Raw genomic sequence first — 20320 nt, forward strand, 5'->3', positions numbered from 1 at the left:
TATACGTTACCGAGGAGTTTCATGACCATATAAGAACACGAGGCCGAAGGTAACTTCTAATATCCTCATATTTTGCAACTGGGGGTACTTTATTTATTATAATACACAAGTTTCAGTGCGTCATGTGACAGAAATGACATCAGAACTCACCGTTTATAACTGATGACATCAGAACTCACCGTTTATAAGGATATAATTTACAAGATATTCATGGCTTTTGTGTATTATATATGTATAGTGGATACTGTGCCCCCTGCTTTAATGTATAAAGATATTATAAGTCATCAAGGCAGGGCCCAGTTATATTGGTTTACTCTGCAGTCAGAGGAGCAACGCTGGAATCACTGTAAGTGCATTATTGATGTGAATCACAACACTGCGATGTGACTACCCAGTACCCAGCTCTCCCTTATTTAGACCTCCCTTAATAAGACCCCATTTCTGTAAGCTACAATACAATTTCAAGCACAGGGGTAAATTATTGTTAAAGGACCTGAATAAACCAGAAATAACTGACAAAGAATAATAAAAATAGAAGGATAATTGACATAAAACAGTGACCAGAACCAGGAGTGATATTGGTGAGGTATTTTCCTCTAACCATGGCCATCACATTATTTGGCACTAGGGTTGCCACCCAGCCGGTATTTTACCAGCCTAGCCGGTAAAACACCTGCCAAGGCCGGGGCCGGTATAACAAATTTATCGGCAATGTAGTTGTAATACCCTTAAAAAAAGCCCTTGGCCCCCCAATGCGCTTGGAACTTACATTGTTTTCCGCTTTCTGGCCATCGCGCGACGTGGATCCGCCCCCTTCTGCGTCACGGCCACCCCCTTTTGCATCACAGACAGCCCCTTTTGTTCCCGCCCCCCACCGGCCGGTAAAAACTTTGAGAAAAGGTGCCAACCCTATTTGGCACCAGGTTATGCTAATCATTTTTATACATGACTTTAAACAGAATGGAGTGTTGATGTTAGAGTAGGGGCCCCACATATATAGAATCACCTCCATTCAATCTACCTTGCTATAGTCACTTACAGCAGGCAGCATTTACCGTATAGCCAGCCAGGTGATCTCCTTGCAACTCTACAGCTCCCAGCATCCCCCACGAGCCAAACTCTGCTGGAAATGAAACAACAATTGCAAGGACATGCCTGCCTTAAAGTGACACTGACACTAATAAACTATTTTTCAAATTATGACATACATTCAGGGGGTTATTTATTAAATGTTTTCTGTTTTAAAGGGGAAAACACCATTTTTCCGCAGGGAAAATTTCCCCCCGTGATTTATTAAAAGGCTGGTAAAAGTCAGAATAAAAAAGTACTCCACCTCAAACCTGCCAATGTCACGTAGAAGTCAGTGGCAGATGTCCCGTTTACAACTGGAAGATAATGTGATCTGTGCTGGGCTTTGTATAACAATCCGAATATTTCATGGTTTTTGGGATGTCAAATCCGAAGAAATTGTACAATTCGTGTTTTTTTTACAATTGTATCGAGTCTTTTACCACACCAGATTTTTTCAAGTAAATTTGATAAATACGGTAAAAATGTGCACGGGAGTAGGCCCGGATCTGTGGATAGGCCACCAAGGCCCATGCCTAGGACAGCAGGATTTTAGGGGGCGGCATGCTGCCCAACCACATCCACATTGGTGGATGGTGCAGGTGATACGATAGTTTTTAAGATTTCCTTTACACCAATCCCCATTGCTCTGGTCCTGATGGTGAAAATTTGATTGAATAAAAGGGAGGGGATGGGGGGCCTAGTGGCGCCTGCTATAAAAATCTGGCCCTGCACGGGAGTTTGGTCAAAGTAGTTTTAAGAAAATAGTGATAAATTTTCTGATTTTAGTAAATAACCCCCAAAAGTTGGCTTTAGGTTGCGTTGATCATTTTATGCTGATAGGGCTAATTTTGTAAGTAACTGTTACTTGAAGCTTCTAAACCTGACTGTTTTGCCAACCTGTCAGCTAGAGTTTCCAATGCTACCAGGCAACTGCTGCACAAATATAATAGCCCCCTCATAGTGGAACATGGGGGATCAGATGGGTAATGTAAAAGCACCAGACAACTACTTTTCTGGAAATATTATAAACAGCGCGCAAATACAATGTTATGATAGATGTAAAAAAAGGTTTCATTTCTCGTGTCAGTATCTCTTTAAACGAAACAGCCGCAACTTTGCTATATATTTGGTTTGCTTGTGTTGTTTGGCTCACTAGTTTTGTGTGGTTTGTGAAGAGTGCCGTACATCATGGAAACCACTGATCCATGTTTTTATTTGGAATTGCAAACAGATGTAAAATGGAGCTAACCTCAGAGCACCATGATTTTCAATTACACTGTAATGAACTATTGACTTTGCCTTAAAATGTTCATAAAAATATCATAGCATCAGGAAAAGATGAAAAGACCAACTTAGGCATGTTTAGTATGGTATAGAAAATGGTTTTCATTTGTTATCTTTCTTACGTGGTTTTCTTTAATGATTTGGAATGAAAAAATGCAAGCAGAACCTGATAATGATAGCAAGGGATCAATCATCTGTGCTCCGGAGAAATGGAAGGACCGACCAGGTAATATCCAAGAATATTGGCAAAACATTCCGATCCTGTAATTACTTAACTTTTTATTCTGCAGCTCTCCAGTCTCATACCTCCCAACTGTCCGGTTTTTAGAGGGACAGTCCCTCTTTTGACAGCTCAACCCGCAGTCCCTCGTTTGTACTGGAAAGTCCTTTTTTCACTATAGTGATGTGCGGGTCAGGGTTTTCATGACCCGCACCCGACCCTAACCCGTCCTGCTGCAGCCCGCGCCTGCCCGCACCCACGCTTCCGGGGTCCTTTTATAGACCCGCGCTGACCCACCCCGCCGATAACGTCACAATGCCTCACAATAGGGGCGGGTCGAGCAGACGCAAGACTATAAAACTAAAACCCGGAAGTCGGATGTCGGCATTTGAAGGTGGCGGGCGGGGAGAGCAGGAGAAGAGCTCAACCCGCACCCGCCAACCACCCGGGTCAGCCCGCACATCACTACTGCACTGAACAGCCATAAAAAGAAACAATGTTTCTAACTGAATTGGCTTTTGGCAGAGAGACCAGAACAGCCACCAGGTGCACTTGGAAACTTTTGTAACAATTTCAGATAAGCAAATAAGTAATTGTAACAATATAAAATAACAGGTCCCTTGGGAAAAGTTAGACTCAGCTTAAAGGGCAATTCACCTTCATTAGCAAAACTGTAATAACTGAAATAAACCACAGAAATGTGTTCAAACTTTCATAACCTGCCAAATTTTGTAAAATGAACATGGTAATTAGGGGGTGTGGCCACAAAATGGGCGTGGTCAAAAATTGCAGCGCTACACGCGCCAACTTTTTTGTCCTTCTTTTTGTTTCCAAGATGTTGGGAGGTATGCAGTTTGGAATTTAATGACTTTCTAGGGTCCCAATTATTCTAGCAACCAGGCAACGTTTTAAAAGAAAGAATGGAAGATGGATAGGGGAGGCCCGATACAGAAAGCTTCAGCTTTTGGTTGATGGGGGGGGTTAGTGACAGGTTGGACTGGGGGGCCTGGAGCCCATTAGAGCTGCTGTCCCAGAGCCCCCCACTACTACGCCTGGCACGTTGGTGTGCGCCTATGCACATGCATTATGTTTTTGCCGCGATCTGCCGAAGAAGGGAGGTCGCGGTAGGAAGAAATCTGGGACCTGGGTGCAGATCTGGGCCGACGGGGCCCACAACAGCCGGGGGCCCGTCGGGTTTTTTTTTCCGGTGTACCGCCCAGTCCGACCCATGGTACTGACCTCCAACAGTCATGTTACACTTTATAAGCTATCACCTGTACCTGATATCAAATTTACTGAAAGGTTCTGCTTTGTGAGAAACAAATCGTTATTTAACCTCTAGTGCTTGCCATCGTGTTAAAGGGGTTGTTCACCTTTAAATTAACGTTTGGCATGATGTAGAGAGTGATATTCTGAGACATATTGGTTTTCATTTTTTAATATTTGTGATTTTTTTTTTGTAGTTATTTAGCTTTTTAATCAGCAGTTCTCCAGTTTGCAATTCCAGCCCTCTGGTTGCTAGGGTCCAAATTACCCTAGGAACCATGCATTGATTTGAATAAGAGACTGGAATCTGAATAGGAGAGGGACTGAGCAGAACGAACAAGTAGCAATAACAATAAATGTGTAGCCTTATAGAACATTTGTTTTTAGATAGGTCAATGACCCCCATTTGAAAGCTGGAAAGAGCCAGAAGAAGGCATTTAGTTAAAACTATAAAAATAGCGAAGACCAATTAAAAAGTTGCCTAGAACTGGCCATTCTATAACATACTAAAAGTTAACTTAAAGGAAAAATATACCCCCAAAATGAACATTTAAACAACAGATAGTTTATATAGTGACATATTAAAGAATCTTACCTAACTGGAATATATATTGAAGTAAATCTTGCCCTTTTACATCTCTTGCCTTGAACCACCATTTAGTGATGGTCTGTGTGCTGCCTCAGAGATCACCTGACCAGAAATACTGCAGCTCTAACTGTAACAGGAAGAAGTGTGGAAGCAAAAGACAGAACTCTGTCTGTTAATTGGCTCATGTGACTTAACATGTATGGTTTGTTTGTGTGCACTGTGAATCCTACGATCCCAGGGGGCGGCCCTTATTTTTTAAAATGGCAATTTTCTATTTTTCTATCACAGAGGCTAGTAGCTAGTGATGCTGGGAGTTGTGGTTCAGCAACAGCTGGAAGCCAGTGACGTTGATACAAAAGGTTCATTGTGGCTGTTAATTAGCTATGGCTCCCAGTAAGAGCGGCCAAACTGCCTGGCATCCCGCGCCAGAAGAGGAGCCAAATGTCTGTATGTACCTTGGACTAGTGAATGAGGTTTGAGATCTCTGTTTTCTCCCATCAATGTCTGTGAGAGGCATTTCTGCCTGATATCCCCCATCCTGATATAGTGACTGGAACAGAACCAAAGCACAGTGTAGCACATTCCCACAACATACAGCAAAGTCCTCCCATAAACCATTCATGGCAGGCCATTTCCAGGGCATCACAGCTAAGCCTCTAAGCCAAGCTCCTTTCCATCATATATAATCATAAATCAGCTGAAATACCAAAATCCCCTTTTCTCTGCTGGGCTGATTAGCACATCTGAGTACAAAATTCCTTCCCCAATCCTGTAAAAATGCGCAACAATTTTATTCTTAAATAAAGACAGGTGAGGAGATGTATTAATGTTCATTAAATTCCTATAATCAGAGCCATTTATTTCTTAGCTTTTCTTGCAAAATGGGGAGCTGCTGCCATAACACAGGGAGACAATCTTGTCTCAGGCGCAAACACCAGTGGGAAAAAAATATGGGCATGGACAAGGGAGGCATTGGAAAGGTCACATCGGGGCAGCACATACCCCCGGATTACACCTGCATGCAACATGCTATTAATGCACACACTGTACTCCCAGTCCTGCTATATCTTTTAGTGGCACAGACTGATCTCCACTGTTACTATAGACACCATCTCTCCCTACTATACCTGCTATCCCACAGTCACACTCCCTTCCCAGAGACTATTATCCCACTGTTACTATAGGCACCATCTCTCCCTACTATAGCTATCCCACAGTCACACTCCCTTCCCAGAGACTATTATCCACTGTTACTATAGACACCATCTCTCCCTACTATACCTGTTATCCCACAGTCACACTCCCTTCCCAGAGACTATTATCCCACTGTTACTATAGACACCATCTTTCCCTACTATACCTGCTATCCCACAGTCACACTCCCTTCCCAGAGACTATTATCCACTGTTACTATAGACACCATCTCTCCCTACTATACCTGCTATCCCACAGTCACACTCCCTTCCCAGAGACTATTATCCACTGTTACTATAGACACCATCTCTCCCTACTATACCTACTATCCCACAGACACACTCCCTTCCCAGAGACTATTATCCCACTGTTACTATAGACACCATCTCTCCCTACTATACCTGCTATCCCACAGTCACACTCCCTTCCCAGAGACTATTATCCCACTGTTACTATAGACACCATCTCTCCCTACTATACCTGCTATCAGGGGCGATCCTGGCCCTTCCGCTGCCTGAGGCAGCAGCAGTTGCTGCTGCCCCCCCTCCCCCAGAAATTCGCTCTTAAAGTACCAGGAGCAGCATTTTTGCTGCCCCTGGTACCTATTGGGGCGCTGCCGCCTGAGGCGACATCCTCAACTCGCCTCATTGGCGAAGCACCCCTGCCTGCTATCCCACAGTCACACTCCCTTCCCAGAGACTATTATCCCACTGTTACTATAGGCACCATCTCTCCCTACTATACCTGCTATCCCACAGTCACACTCCCTTCCCAGAGACTATTATCCCACTGTTACTATAGACACCATCTTTCCCTACTATACCTGCTATCCCACAGACACACTCCCTTCCCAGAGACTATTATCCCACTGTTACTATAGACACCATCTCTCCCTACTATACCTGCTATCCCACAGTCACACTCCCTTCCCAGAGACTATTATCCACTGTTACTATAGACACCATCTCTCCCTACTATACCTGCTATCCCACAGTCACACTCCCTTCCCAGAGACTATTATCCCACTGTTACTATAGACACCATCTCTCCCTACTATACCTGCTATCCCACAGTCACACTCCCTTCCCAGAGACTATTATCCCACTGTTACTATAGGCACCATCTCTCCCTACTATACCTGCTATCCCACAGTCACACTCCCTTCCCAGAGACTATTATCCCACTGTTACTATAGGCACCATCTCTCCCTACTATACCTGCTATCCCACAGTCACACTCCCTTCCCAGAGACTATTATCCACTGTTACTATAGACACCATCTCTCCCTACTATACCTGCTATCCCACAGTCACACTCCCTTCCCAGAGACTATTATCCACTGTTACTATAGACACCATCTCTCCCTACTATACCTGCTATCCCACAGTCACACTCCCTTCCCAGAGACTATTATCCACTGTTACTATAGGCACCATCTCTCCCTACTATACCTGCTATCCCACAGTCACACTCCCTTCCCAGAGACTATTATCCACTGTTACTATAGGCACCATCTCTCCCTACTATACCTGCTATCCCACAGTCACACTCCCTTCCCAGAGACTATTATCCACTGTTACTATAGACACCATCTCTCCCTACTATACCTGCTATCCCACAGTCACACTCCCTTCCCAGAGACTATTATCCCACTGTTACTATAGGCACCATCTCTCCCTACTATACCTGCTATCCCACAGTCACACTCCCTTCCCAGAGACTATTATCCCACTGTTACTATAGGCACCATCTCTCCCTACTATACCTGCTATCCCACAGTCACACTCCCTTCCCAGAGACTATTATCCACTGTTACTATAGGCACCATCTCTCCCTACTATACCTGCTATCCCACAGTCACAGTTCTTTCCCAGGGGCTATTATTACCTCTGCTACAGACATTTAGCAGAATTAACACAGAATGCCTCAGCCAAGACAAGCAATATGGCAACTCCCACCAAACCAAATGCAAATAGACAAAATTCTGCATATTGTATATTTCACTGCCTAAGGAAAAATAAAAAGATAAAACAACTGTATAAACCAGTTCTATTTGCACTTACATTCTCATTGCATTTGTTTTGCTTTGATAAATGTAATACAGTTTTTCCATCTCAGTCTGTAGAAGAGAATAAAGGGCACACCGCTCTGTTTTTCACAAAGGCTTTCAATAAAAGCTTACAGTTATTGGCCATTTATGGCCAGTGATATTATGAGTTACGCTGGCTCTGACAGAAGGACATCTGAAAATAATAAAATGCTTTTTGTGTTTACTGCCAAATATTTCAACTGGGAAAGTAACAAAGACCTATCCGCGTGTCTGTGGGAGACAGTATAACTTGAATATAAGTGTTCAGCCCGAGGCCGCAGACTGACTGTAGGACGCAGCCAATATAAATAGCTTCTTTATGTTTGTATTAGATTTTCTATACTATGAGGAGCGATGTGCCGGCTAACCAGAATGCAGCCATTCCGGGGCTCACTTATGCATTCGATTTTTATTTTCTTATCTGCCAGCACAGAGCGAGGACAGTTTTTCCATTAATCTTATAGAGCTTTTTTGGAGACAACACAGAAAAAGATTCTGGGGGTCGGGGGTTTATTGATTATATTTCTCATTGTACAGCGGACTTGGCTCAGTGTAAGGGTTTTGATCGTAGGCTATTGCTGGATTTATAGAGGGAAAAGTTTGGTATGGATGATGATATTCTACAATAAACATCTGATCTACATCAGGCTGTGTGGTTTCAGGTAGGGTTAGATTAAAGGGGTGCTTCACATTTACATTAACTTCTAGTATATTATAGTATTATAGGAAGGCTAATTCTAAGTAATTTAGTAAATTAGTCTTAATTTTTCTATCATACAGGTATGGGACCTGTTATCTAGAATGCTCAGGACCTGTCGGGGTGTGGGGCGGGTGATGTGGGGAGGCAGGGCGGGTGACGTCAGGCAGTGTTGGACTGGCCCAGCGGGATACTGGTAAAAAAAACGGTGGGCCCGACCCTTAATGGGCCCGCGCCGGGCCAGTCCCCTGTTCCGATCGTATTTGACAAAAATTTATTTTTTATAGGCGTCGCGCATCGCCATCTGCACCTGCGCAAATACACGCAGGTGCGCAGAGCAGCGCCTTCACGCATGCATGCTCGGCGTGTCATAGTAGGGGGGCGGGGGGGTCGGAGTGGGCCCTGGACAGTAGCCCCGTGGGCCCCGGGCCCCCCAGTCCGACCTTGACGCCAGTAATGGGACTGATGACATGGCAATCAGCAATTGGCTGATCACCATGTCATAAACTTCAATGTTCTGTCCAGATTTCCTAATACCTAAAAACCGGCTGTCCGGGTGAAATCTGAACAGGTGGCATCCCTACCCAAAAGGCTGGTTTTGCTTCCAATAAGGATTAATTATATCTTACTTTGAATTAAGTACATTGTACTGTTTTATTATTACAGAGAAAAAAAAAGAATTTTTAAAAATTTGAACTATTTGGATAAAATGGAATCTATGGGAGATGGCCTTTCTGTAATTCTGAGCCTTCTGAATAACGGGTTTCTGGATAACGGATCCAATAGCTGTATTTGAATTATTTTTCCAGCTTTCAAATGGGGGGGGCGCTGACCCCATCCAACGCCAGCGACATTGTTGTTGGGCAATTGCATTTTGCCATCAGGCAATTTCGCAAATTTATTCGCCGGCGGAAAAAAACCCGCAAATTTGCGCCTGGCGAATAAATTCGCCCATCACTACTCTCCTATTGATATTCTTGCCAGGGTATTTTGGACTGCAACTAGACTGCAGAAATTGCAAACTGGAGAGATGCTGAAAAAAACCCTAAATATCTCAAAAAACACAAATAATAAAGATTGAAAAATAAATGCAGATTGTCAGAATATCACTCTCTACATCATACTAAAAGTAAGTTCAAGGGTCTACAACCCTTTTATAATACCCAGCTACCAGTCCTGGATTTATGGCAAGACCACAAAGGCCCAGGCCTAGGGTGGCAATGTTTTAGGGGCGGCATGCTGGCCACATGCCACATTAATAGAGCTGCACGGTTGGGCTACGACACCTTTCAAATTTGATTTCCTACGCAAGGGCGCTTCGCCAATGAGGTGAGTTGAGCAATGAGGCTCAATAACATTTTAAGCAAATTTAAAAAAAAGTATTTAAATATTTCAACGATCTAAGTTATCTGTAATTGCTATTGAAAGCAGCATCTGTCCTTTCTGTTTTATGCACTGCTGGTCCAGACTACACGTATCATTTAAATAATGTAGTAGTAGAGCAGGTCTGGGACCTGTAATCCAGAATGCTTGGGACCTGGAGCTTTCCAGAAAATGGATCTTTCCGTTATTTGGATCTTCATACCTTAAGTCTACTAGAAAATAATGTAAACATGAATTAAATCCAATGGACTGGTTTTTCTTCCAATAAGGATTAGTTATATCTTAGTTTGGATCAAACACAAGGTACTGTTTTATTATTACAGAGATGAAGGAAATCATTTTTAAAAATGTGGATTATTTGGATAAAATGGAGTCTATAGGAGATGGCCATTCCATAATTTGGAGCTTTCAGTTTACAGCTAGCGGATCCCATACCTGTAGTAGTAGTAGTAGTAATAGTAGACAGCCTATGTGCCTCTCCCTGCCACCCCTCATTAATATGGAACTGCTAAAAGTACATAGGGAAAAACTCATTATAAAAATGAAGTGCACCAAAACAATGAAAATTGGGAACTGTAATCCAATAAAAGGAGAGTCACAGGCAGATCACTGTGCACCCCACACACCCACATAAAACAACCCCTATTCATATCTGCAATTGTTAGATTTAGATACACCTGTCTGATGCTTAGGGAACTTCTTCTCCTTCTTCCCCATCCCTTTACGGATCTATATAATTTATTGTATGGCATTTTAGACGGTCTGTTCCATTCCTAGATCCAACAAGGTAATGTTATCTAGCTTCTACAGGGAAGTATTCCTCAACCATACTCGTCTAGCCAAATGTTGATGGACTAGAAGTCCCAGAACACATCTTATTGGAAGCTAGAGTCCAACAGAAGCCAAAGGCCCAAATGATGAAAGAGGATCCTTCAAAGACAAGAGCCTGCTCTGTGTATACTAAGTTCTCTGTCGGGGAGCTGAGAAATGCAAAGGAAGAATTTTATGAAGGCTTTACATTGCCTTTACAGATGAAAAGTGCCTGGAGTCAACATATACAATATGCCGGATAAATATACTGTAACTCTTCTGTAAATGGTTAAATGATGTTTTTACATTGCTTAATAGCAGTGAAAAGGCCTTGAAATCTCCAAGGTGATAGGGGATACAAAGGATCCCGGATTCCCGGAGAATACAAGTTGCCACTTCAGATACAAGGAGAATTAAACTCAAATTAGCAGCAAACTCAGTAGCGCAACTAGAAGGGGGTGGGCCCTGACGCGCGACGTGTATCCGGGCCCCCGCCCCCTCCGTATAGTCGCAATTAGTAAATAACTCAGTGGCGCGCGATCTACCGGGGGGCCCTGAGGGGGTGCGGGCCCTGGCCCAATCGCACCCCCTGCTCCCCCGGTAATTACGCCACTGAGCAAACTGTAGGTTGAATAAAAAAAGGATAACTAAATTAGGAGCAAGAAGAATCTTCCAGTACAAAATCATGGCATTTAAATGTATTTGTGAATGGGGACTTAAAAGTTTAGTTCACCCAGAAAATCAATCTGTCTCAGAGATTTAAATGGAAGTGAAGTATGGTGTGATATAGAACCTGTACATTATTTTTTGGACAAGCTTAGAATGGTATCACTGCACTCCTACCAGTCTGGGATGATGGAGTTTCATGCTCACCTGATGATATCAATGTGACCATTCTTAGCAGCCAGATGCAAGGGGCTAGTTCCATTGGGGTCAGTGCTGTCTCCTGGCTTGGGCTCTAGCAATGCTGCACACATGTTACTGCTTAGCAATAGTTGAACCACCTGAAAGAGGTAAAATACATTTTCTTGAGTAGGATCATACTCACCAAACATGTGTTTGTGACCTGGAAGATAAAGAACATGTTTTACAAAGGCTTCTGCAGAACCCAATTTATGGATTCACTATAGAGTCGTTTTACAGTCCCTGCCTACTGCTCCGGCAGCTCAGTTGGAGTCTGAAACGTACCCTTCCCCAGGGTCATCCTTCCCTGGTGCTCAAACGGGATATTATTACATTGTAAAGAGTTCAGTGAAGGGCAGTTAAGCTGATAAAAGGTATGGAAAATCTCAGCTAGGAGGAAAGACTGGCCAAGTTGGAGGTTTTTTATGCTGAAGAAGAGGTGCTTATGGGGTGACATGAAAAATATACAGTATAGGGTGATCATATAATAATCTCTTTAAAGCTTTATTTACCAGTAGGTCCTTCCAGCTGACACAAGGGCACCTATTACTGTTATAAGAAAGGAAGTTCCATTTAAATACGTGGAAGGGTTTTTTACAGCAAAAGTTTTAAAGATGTGGAATTCTCTCCCTGAATAAGTCCTGACGACTTATACATTAGATAGCTTTAAGAAAGGGTTGGATGGTGTTTAGCAAGTGAGGGAATACAGGGTTATGGTAGAGCTCATAGTACAAGTTGATCCAGGGACTAGTCATGGAGTCAGGAAGGCAAATTGGAGAGGCTTCAGAAGGGTTTTTTGCCTTCCTCTGGATCAACTGGCAGTTAGGCAGGTTATATATAGACATAAAAGGTTGAACTTGATGAACATGTGTCTTTTTTTGACCTAACTTACTATGTTACTATGTCAGCCTAGGGGCATGCCTCCTGAGAACCTGAGCCAGTAAACTAGGTGTTTGAATAGAGGCCCAACCTGAGTCTAATCATGTAAACCCTACTGGAATTTCATACACTACGTTCAAGCTTAAGTGCTGAGATCCAAAGCAGACTTTCTTCCTAACAATACCTGTTAGGGGGCAATTTAAAACTATTTTTTCTTGAAAAAGTCTTTTAAAATGGATACTGGAGTAATTTACATGGGCATTACTTACCCCAACTCTTCCAAACTCACAAGCCAAATCCAAGGGAGTCTTTCCTGATATATCCATGATGCATGGGTTGGACTGGTGCTGCAGCAACATTTCGGACTAGACAAGAAATGCAGAGTTATTAGATTAAAGTGCTCCCAAAAAGTGTATTAATAAAAGGAGGGTTACACATAGTTTAGTAGCTTCCTTAGTGAAATAATTCCTTGACCTCGTGTTTAAAGGAGAAGGAATGTTCCAATCCAAGGGTTGTGTCAAATGTGTGGACCGGTGCTACTGCGCAGAGGAAAAGGATTATTCAATGGCTAGTGCCCCGGGCCAGTGCAGTTTTCTGCTAACAGGAGCACCGGCCCAGGGTATCTGGTAAATCACTACAATCCTTGGGGGATGCCCTTGGATTGGAACTGTCATTCCCTTTAAACCATGTATAGTCTTGACCAATATCAAATAACCATACATTACAATGAATCCATCATTATCCCAAAAAATAGAAGTGCAGTCTTACCACATCATAATGCCCATGCTGAGCAGCTTGGTGCAAAGGGATTTGTCCCTCATCTGATGGAATATTTACAGCAGAGCCAGATTTGAGAAGCATTTTCATTGGCTCTTTCTTGCCCTGCCAGGCTGAGTAGTGCAGTGGTCGCATACCTGGAAGAAAAAATGAAGGTCAAATGTGCAGAATGGACCATTTCTGGGGATGCCGGCAACTACAGCAGGGAATCCAAAATAGGCCAGCCATAAGCCTGTAAGGCTACCTTTTAGGTACTACTTCATTCACAACCTTTAGATAGTGACAAATATACAGAGGAAAAGCATGCCATGGTTTTGTTAGTAACTCAAAGCAAAATGACTATGCCCTCTAATGGTTGACCCTATGATGGCATCAAGGAGATAGTGGAAAGCCAATGCCTGTTTTGTACAATGCATGACCTCCCAGCCCAAAGGATCTAGTGTATGGAAGATATTTCTATCTCTCTGACCTTTGTTGTCTTTCATATCCACTGCAGCTTGGGCCTCCAGGAGCAACGAGATGAGCTCAGTGTTCCCACTAAGGGCAGCATGATGGAGAGCAGAGAATCTACAATGAAAATAATCTCAGTGTTAATGAGAAAATCAAGTTCCTTTAAGGGAAATATGGTCCGATGGGTTGGTCTGATGTTCCTCTGGTTAAATCAAACAGCAGGTGGTGCCATTGCAACAAAAGTAATTCTTATTAACAGTACATAGTTCTCTTAATATCTTGGAATCTAAAAAATAAATAAATAAATAATGGCAATTGCAAAAGTGCTTATAATTGCACTCTCATTCATTTCGCATTCATTTCTTTTGAAGGTTTACTTATCCTCTAAAGGTGACAGTTTCATAGAACAGGATGTTAGCTGGATTTAACCAATAGGGAACACTGTAACATATTCGAATTAACGGGGCATAGACTTGGGATTCTACTGTGCAAAGTATAACACTACAGAATGCATACACATACAGCAACTTCTTTTCAATATCCCCGTGACAAAACGCTTGTAGGACAAGAAGTATAAGTGTGAAACTGATTTGGGCTGCTAGTCGTACCCCAGGGATTTTATCAGCATCAATAATGAGATGACTAATCATCCCGTGGTTACCTGCCTCTGCTATTTTGAAGCTGATGAGCATGAGGGGTAATATTAGTAAATTCCGTGCCGCGACCGAATAACATTGTGAAGTTTGTTCAAGCAGCAAATCTGTATGGAAATCCCCCATAGTGCATCCTGCCTGACAGAGCTTCTTCTGTGCCAGAGGATGGAAAGCATTGTCAGGGAAATTATGGGCACCGCTGCCAAGAGGGAGTGAATTTAATTTAACAAGGCCCAGTAGCGGTGCCAGCAGACCAACAACATTAGGAAAAGCATTGCAACTCTGCGGAAAGATTAAAAAGAAATGTTCTCAGGGTCAGACTGAACGGTCCAAGGGCTACTGGGGTTCTGACACAGGTCCTCCCCCCCTCCCAACATCCCCCTGCCCCAGTCGCAACTCCACACCACTGGCCCCCTCTCCAGCTGCAACCCCCTGCCCCCCCACACATACCTGTTCTCTTGATCAGAGGGCAGCCGGGCAGTAGAAGGGTGCCGGTATGGGTCGGCAGGGCCCACCGGGTTTTTACCCGGTATCCAGCTGGCCCAGTCCGACCCTGAATGTTCTTATTCTATATAAAATATTAAAATCGGAAACATACCCTATTTAGAAGCAAGTAAACCTCCCTTTACTTTCCCTTGGATATAGAGGAAAGTATAGGGGTATTCAGGGTTTTTATGTCTGTATTTTTGATGTAACAGTGATAGATCCAACCAAAGAGGTTCCCGCATGCTACTGCTTTAGGTTCCCACTGTTCGACTGCCAGTATATAGTTCTTCCCAAACACACATACAGAGGTGTATTAATGGGTTTACCACCTGCACAGTGCAGCGGGGCAAAATAGGAACACTAAGGATCTCAATGAAACATATATTTATTTTGGCAAATGTATGTATTTTCAGCAGCAGTGTCTGATTGGCCTGCCGGGGTACAGAGACTTTTTCCCAGTGGGCCCTTTGCCATTTCTTGAGGAGAGAGCATTAACTCTTTTCTACCCTTTCAAGGTTCAGCTTGTGTTACATGTATTTCCAGTAGTGGGAAAGGTAGGAAACAGTTAGTTTAGGTGTCTGTGATGGGATCTGGGAAATTACTGAGGCCATATTTATAGCCACAGATAAGCAGGAGAATCCAGGGAGGCGGTTAATTATATAGAGCTGGCATGGAGAGTTTCTCAGAAAAATTGTATAGTGTAAATCGGAGAGCAAGAACTAATAGTTTCATCGCAGAACCATATAGTCTGAGCTGTAAACAGCATTGGGAAGGAGATGTAATACACTTTAAATGTGGATAATATCTGTGTAAATGCAGAAAACCGCAGAAACAGGCAATTTGCAGTGCTAAAGACAGATCACATGCGGTGGTCAACAGTTTTGTAAAGGGAAAGTCATTTTGGGGGATTTGTCATCCTGTATAACAAAGATTTCCCAGGAGCGACATCTGCCCTAAGACTATGAGAATTGAACTCTTGAAATACGAAAATGAGAACTGAGCATTCAATGAGAACTGTGCTCTTGTCATAAGATAATGTGAACTGAGCTCTTGCCATAAGAACACGAGTACTGAGTTCTTGCCATAAGACGATGAGGACTGAGCTCCTGCGATTAGAACATGAGAACTGAGCTCTTGCCATAAGAACATGAGAACTGAGCTCTTGCCATAGGAACATAAGAACGGAGTCCTTGCCATAAGAACATAAAAACTGAGCTTTTGCCATAAGAACAAGAGAACTGAGCTCTTGCCATAAGAACATGAGAACTGAGCTCTTGCCATAAGAACATGAGAACTGAGCTCTTGCGATAAGAACATGAGAACCGAGTTCTCTCCATAAGAACATGAGAACTGAGCTCTTGTCATAAGACAATGAGAACTGAGCTCTTGCTATAAGACCATAGGAACTGAGTTCTTGACATAAGACTGTGAAAATAGAGCCCTTGCCATAGCACCTTGGGAACTAAGCTCTTGCCATAAGACCACAAGAGCTGACATCTTGCTATAAGATAATGAGAACTGACTTCTTGCTACAAAACCATGAGAACTGAACTCTTGCCATAAGACAATGAGAACTGACTTCTTGCTACAAAACCATGAGAACTGAACTCTTGCCATAAGACAATGAGAACTAACCTCTTGCCATAAGACCACGAGAGCTGACATCTTGCTATAAGATAATGAGAACTGACTTCTTGCTACAAGACCATGAGAACTGAACTCTTGCCATAAGACAATGAGAACTAACCTCTTGCCATATGACAGTGAGAACTGGTCCCTCAACATAAGAACTTGAGAACTGACCTCTTGCTTAAAGATAATGAGAACTGACCTCTTGCTTAAAGATAATGAGAACTGACATCCTTGTAGAAATAGTACGACAATCTTGCCATAATATGAGAACTGACCTCTTGCCATAAGAACACTGAACTACCTCGGGGCAGATGATCAGTTTTTAATAGGGATGCACCGAATCCACTTTTTTGGATTCGGCCGTAACCCTGAACCCTTTGCGAAAGATTCGGCCGAATACCGAACCGATTCCGACCCCAATTTGCATATGCAAATTAGGGGTTGGAAGGGGAAAACATTTTTTACTTCCTTGTTTTGTGACAAACAGTCACGTGATTTGCCTCCCCACCCCTAATTTACATATGCAAATTAGGATTCGGTTCAGCCAGGCAGAAGGATTTGGCCGAATCCGAATCCTGCTGAAAAAGGCAGAATCCTGGCTGAATCCCGAACCGAATCCAGGATTAGGTGCATCCCTAGTTTTTAAGAATCAAAGACATTGCCAGGGACAATAATTTCCAGGAACATAGATCCAAAACCAGAGGCTGTGTTAGAAACATTTGTCAGCTATGTAATTCCCATTCATATAAATATATAGTGAATAAAGTACCCCCTCTTGTAAAATATAAGGATATTATAAGTTACCGAGGAGTTTCATGACCATATAAAAACACGAGGCCGAAGGCCGAGTGTTTTTATATAGGTCATGGAACTCAGATTTACTGTACAGGTATGGGACCTGTTATCCAGAATGACCGGGACCAGGGTTTTTTCCAGATAATGGATCTTTCAAGTCTTCTAGAAAATCATATAAACATTAAATAAACCCAATAGGCCTGTTTGCGTCCAACAAGAATTAATTATATCTTAGCTGGGATCAAGTACAAGCTACTGTTTTATTATTACAGAGAAAAAGGAAATTATTTTTAAAAATTTAGATTATTTGAATAAAATGGAGTCTATGGGAGACAACCTTTCTGTAATTCGGAGCTTTTTGGATAACGGGTTTCCGGAATAACGGATCCTATACCTGTACTAATGGGCCAGGCGGCAACTTTGTTTGTCTCTAACTGCCGTTTCTGAGATTGTCACATTAACTGGACACACGCCTCTGGCTGATTCAGTCTGATGGAATAAGTTGATCTTGTATTATTCCTATCCCTGCCTTTGCACGCAGCCTCGCTCAGTAGTCACTAGACAGATCAGCAGGAACCCATACGCCATCAGTGGGCTAAGTCTGGAGAATGGGCACCACGTTGTGGCTTTGAATACACAGACAGAGCATAAATTCAAAACTCTTTGAAATTCTCTGATACCGAGTATAAAAAAAACCTCCTTTCATGTTCCGCTGTTTATGTTTTCATGGTTTAAAATAAAGCCGCTATTGTCTGGTTTTCCTCGGTACAGAACATAAAGGAAAGGATCTTAAAACACAGTTACACGGTTTGTTAAAGCAACTGGCTTTCATGCTTTTCGGTTTTTAAAAATAATTTCTGAGAATAATTTTGGTGCAAAGAGTTTTCCAGAGGACTGAGCTAAGTTGCTCCAGTAAAATTATGCATAGCGACCAATCAGATATTTGCCTTTATCTCTATGTTCTCAGAATGTGATTTATACAGGAGAAACTTGCAGTCTTGCCTTAACATATCTCCTAATTGATTAGCCTCACTCACTAGATGCCAAGCAGATACAAGACCAATCGATATGAGAGACTCTCATACCAGCGACAGACCCTTAGGCAGACATTATACCTAAACTCCTTTGTCTATTATAGCAAGGCTGGGTATGTCAAGACACACTGGGAGACAGTCACCATGTCCATATATCTAATGTATCTAATAACCCACCTTAGCTCCCCAGGTTAAGGCAAAGTAACACCCTGCTGATGAGTACACCTCTCCACAAAATACTCGCCTGTAACACAACTAGCTCCTTCCTATGGGACACAGACCACTTGTCCTTTGGGTGTTCATACCATATCAACCAGGCCTCTAGGGTCCAGTGCTCGGTCATACACAGCACCCCAGCTCTAATGTTTATTTACATCTCTATCAGTCAGCTATGACACTGATATGACAGCTGCTCCAGTAAATGACAGATTCACATTCACATCTGCCCCTGCCCCAGTAGAGCTTACAGTCTAAGGCCCCTATCACATTCACACACACACTGTGGCCAGTTTTATCAGGAGCCAATTAACCTGCCTGTGTGTTTTTAGAGTTTTTGGACTGGAGTGCCCAGAGAAAAATCATACAGACAGGGGGGAATATACTTTACATACTCCTTGTAGATAATACCCTGACCATACCTAGGGTCCCAGGTAAAGGTGGGAGCCATATTTACCCAAGTAGCATTGGTGTTACTAGATGTTACTTACTAGGCCTCACAGAAAATTCACTTTAGGGCCCCAGAATATTATAATCTGATTTATTATTGAAATTGATAGTTAAAGGGATACTGTCATGGGAAAAAAAATTTTTTTCAAAATGAATCAGTTAATAGTGCTGCTCCAGCAGAATTCTGCACTGAAATCCATTTCTCAAAAGAGCAAACATATTTTTTGATATTCAATTTTGAAATCTGACATGGGGCTAGACATTTTGTCAATTTCCCAGCTGCCCCTGGTCATGTGACTTGTGCCTGCACTTTAGGAGAGAAATGCTTTCTGGCAGGCTGCTGTTTTTCCTTCTCAATGTAACTGAATGTGTCTCAGTGGGACATGGGTTTTTACTATTGAGTGTTGTTGTTAGATCTACCAGGCAGCTGTTATCTTGTGTTAGGGAGCTGCTATCTGGTTACCTTCCCATTGTTCTTATGTTTGGCTGCTGGGGGGGGACAAGGGCCTCACTGGGCCCTTTGCACTCTTGAGCACAGGAGAAGGGTCTGCTTCCTGTGTAGTTATGTCCCTGCTGAGCAGTGTGAGAATGGTGTTATTGCCACAAAGTATAGAGAAGCCCACATTCTGCTCTCAGTTTACAATAATCCTGATTAAGCTAAAATAAATTCCCTAAACTTACACCCCAAAAGACACAGGGATAACCAGACAATGAGTAGGGTCTTGAGCAGATTTAGGGTGTTTGGGCATAATCGGTTAAGACAAAATTAATTGGGGGGCACAGCACAAATCGTCTGGTTTTTTAAATGCTCAATAGTCAGGAGGTAGGTCCATGCAATAAGTTAGCTGTCCCCAATGTTTTTTTTATAACTGTGAGCCACATTCAAATGTATAAAGAGTTGGTGAACAATTCAAGCAATGTTCCTGAAGGTGCCAAGTAAGGTCTGTGATTGGCCATTTGGTAGCCCCAATGTGGACTGGCAGCCTAAAGGAGACTCTGGGGCAAATTCACTAAGATGCGAAGCGCCGAACGCTAGCGTTAATTCGCTAGTGTTTGGCATTTTCGCTACTGCGCAAATTCACTAACGAACGCTGGCGTAGTTTCGCTAGTGTTACTTCGCAACCTTACACCAGGCGAAATTTCGCTAGCGACGAAACTACGCAAATTCACTAACTTGCGTAGTGTACTGAACGCTACCTTTTACGCTAGACTTCCTTCGCCACCTCAGACCTGGCGAAACGCAATAGAGTAGATAGGGATTGTTTAAAAAAAAGTCAATTTTTTTTCTAAGTCCCAAAAAAACGCTGGCGTGTTTTCTACATGATGGCTGATAGGCTGAAAAAGATCGAAATTTTTTTGGGGCTCCCCTTCCTCCCCCCTACATTTCCTGACTCATGGCAACTTACCTAGACAGTGGGCACATGTGTAGGGCAAAATAAAAT

At 42.8% G+C, this 20320-nt stretch overlaps 1 protein-coding gene across 3 annotated transcripts in view; it reads right to left on the reverse strand.

Annotated features, from left to right (window-relative positions):
- caskin1.S (CASK interacting protein 1 S homeolog) overlaps positions 1-20320 on the reverse strand; it is a 164772-nt gene that overhangs the window by 40633 nt on the left and 103819 nt on the right. For all 3 annotated transcript variants that reach the window (XM_041578007.1, XM_041578006.1, XM_041578008.1), the window contains exons 3-6: positions 13632-13729; positions 13154-13299; positions 12655-12750; positions 11477-11607 (exon numbers count right to left, since the gene is read on the reverse strand). In XM_041578007.1, the coding sequence (XP_041433941.1) occupies positions 11477-11607; positions 12655-12750; positions 13154-13299; positions 13632-13729 (471 nt within the window). The remainder of the gene's footprint in view (positions 1-11476; positions 11608-12654; positions 12751-13153; positions 13300-13631; positions 13730-20320) is intronic.

The sequence above is a fragment of the Xenopus laevis genome, chromosome 9_10S (genome assembly GCF_017654675.1).
Source record: "Xenopus laevis strain J_2021 chromosome 9_10S, Xenopus_laevis_v10.1, whole genome shotgun sequence".
Lineage (NCBI taxonomy): Eukaryota > Metazoa > Chordata > Amphibia > Anura > Pipidae > Xenopus > Xenopus laevis.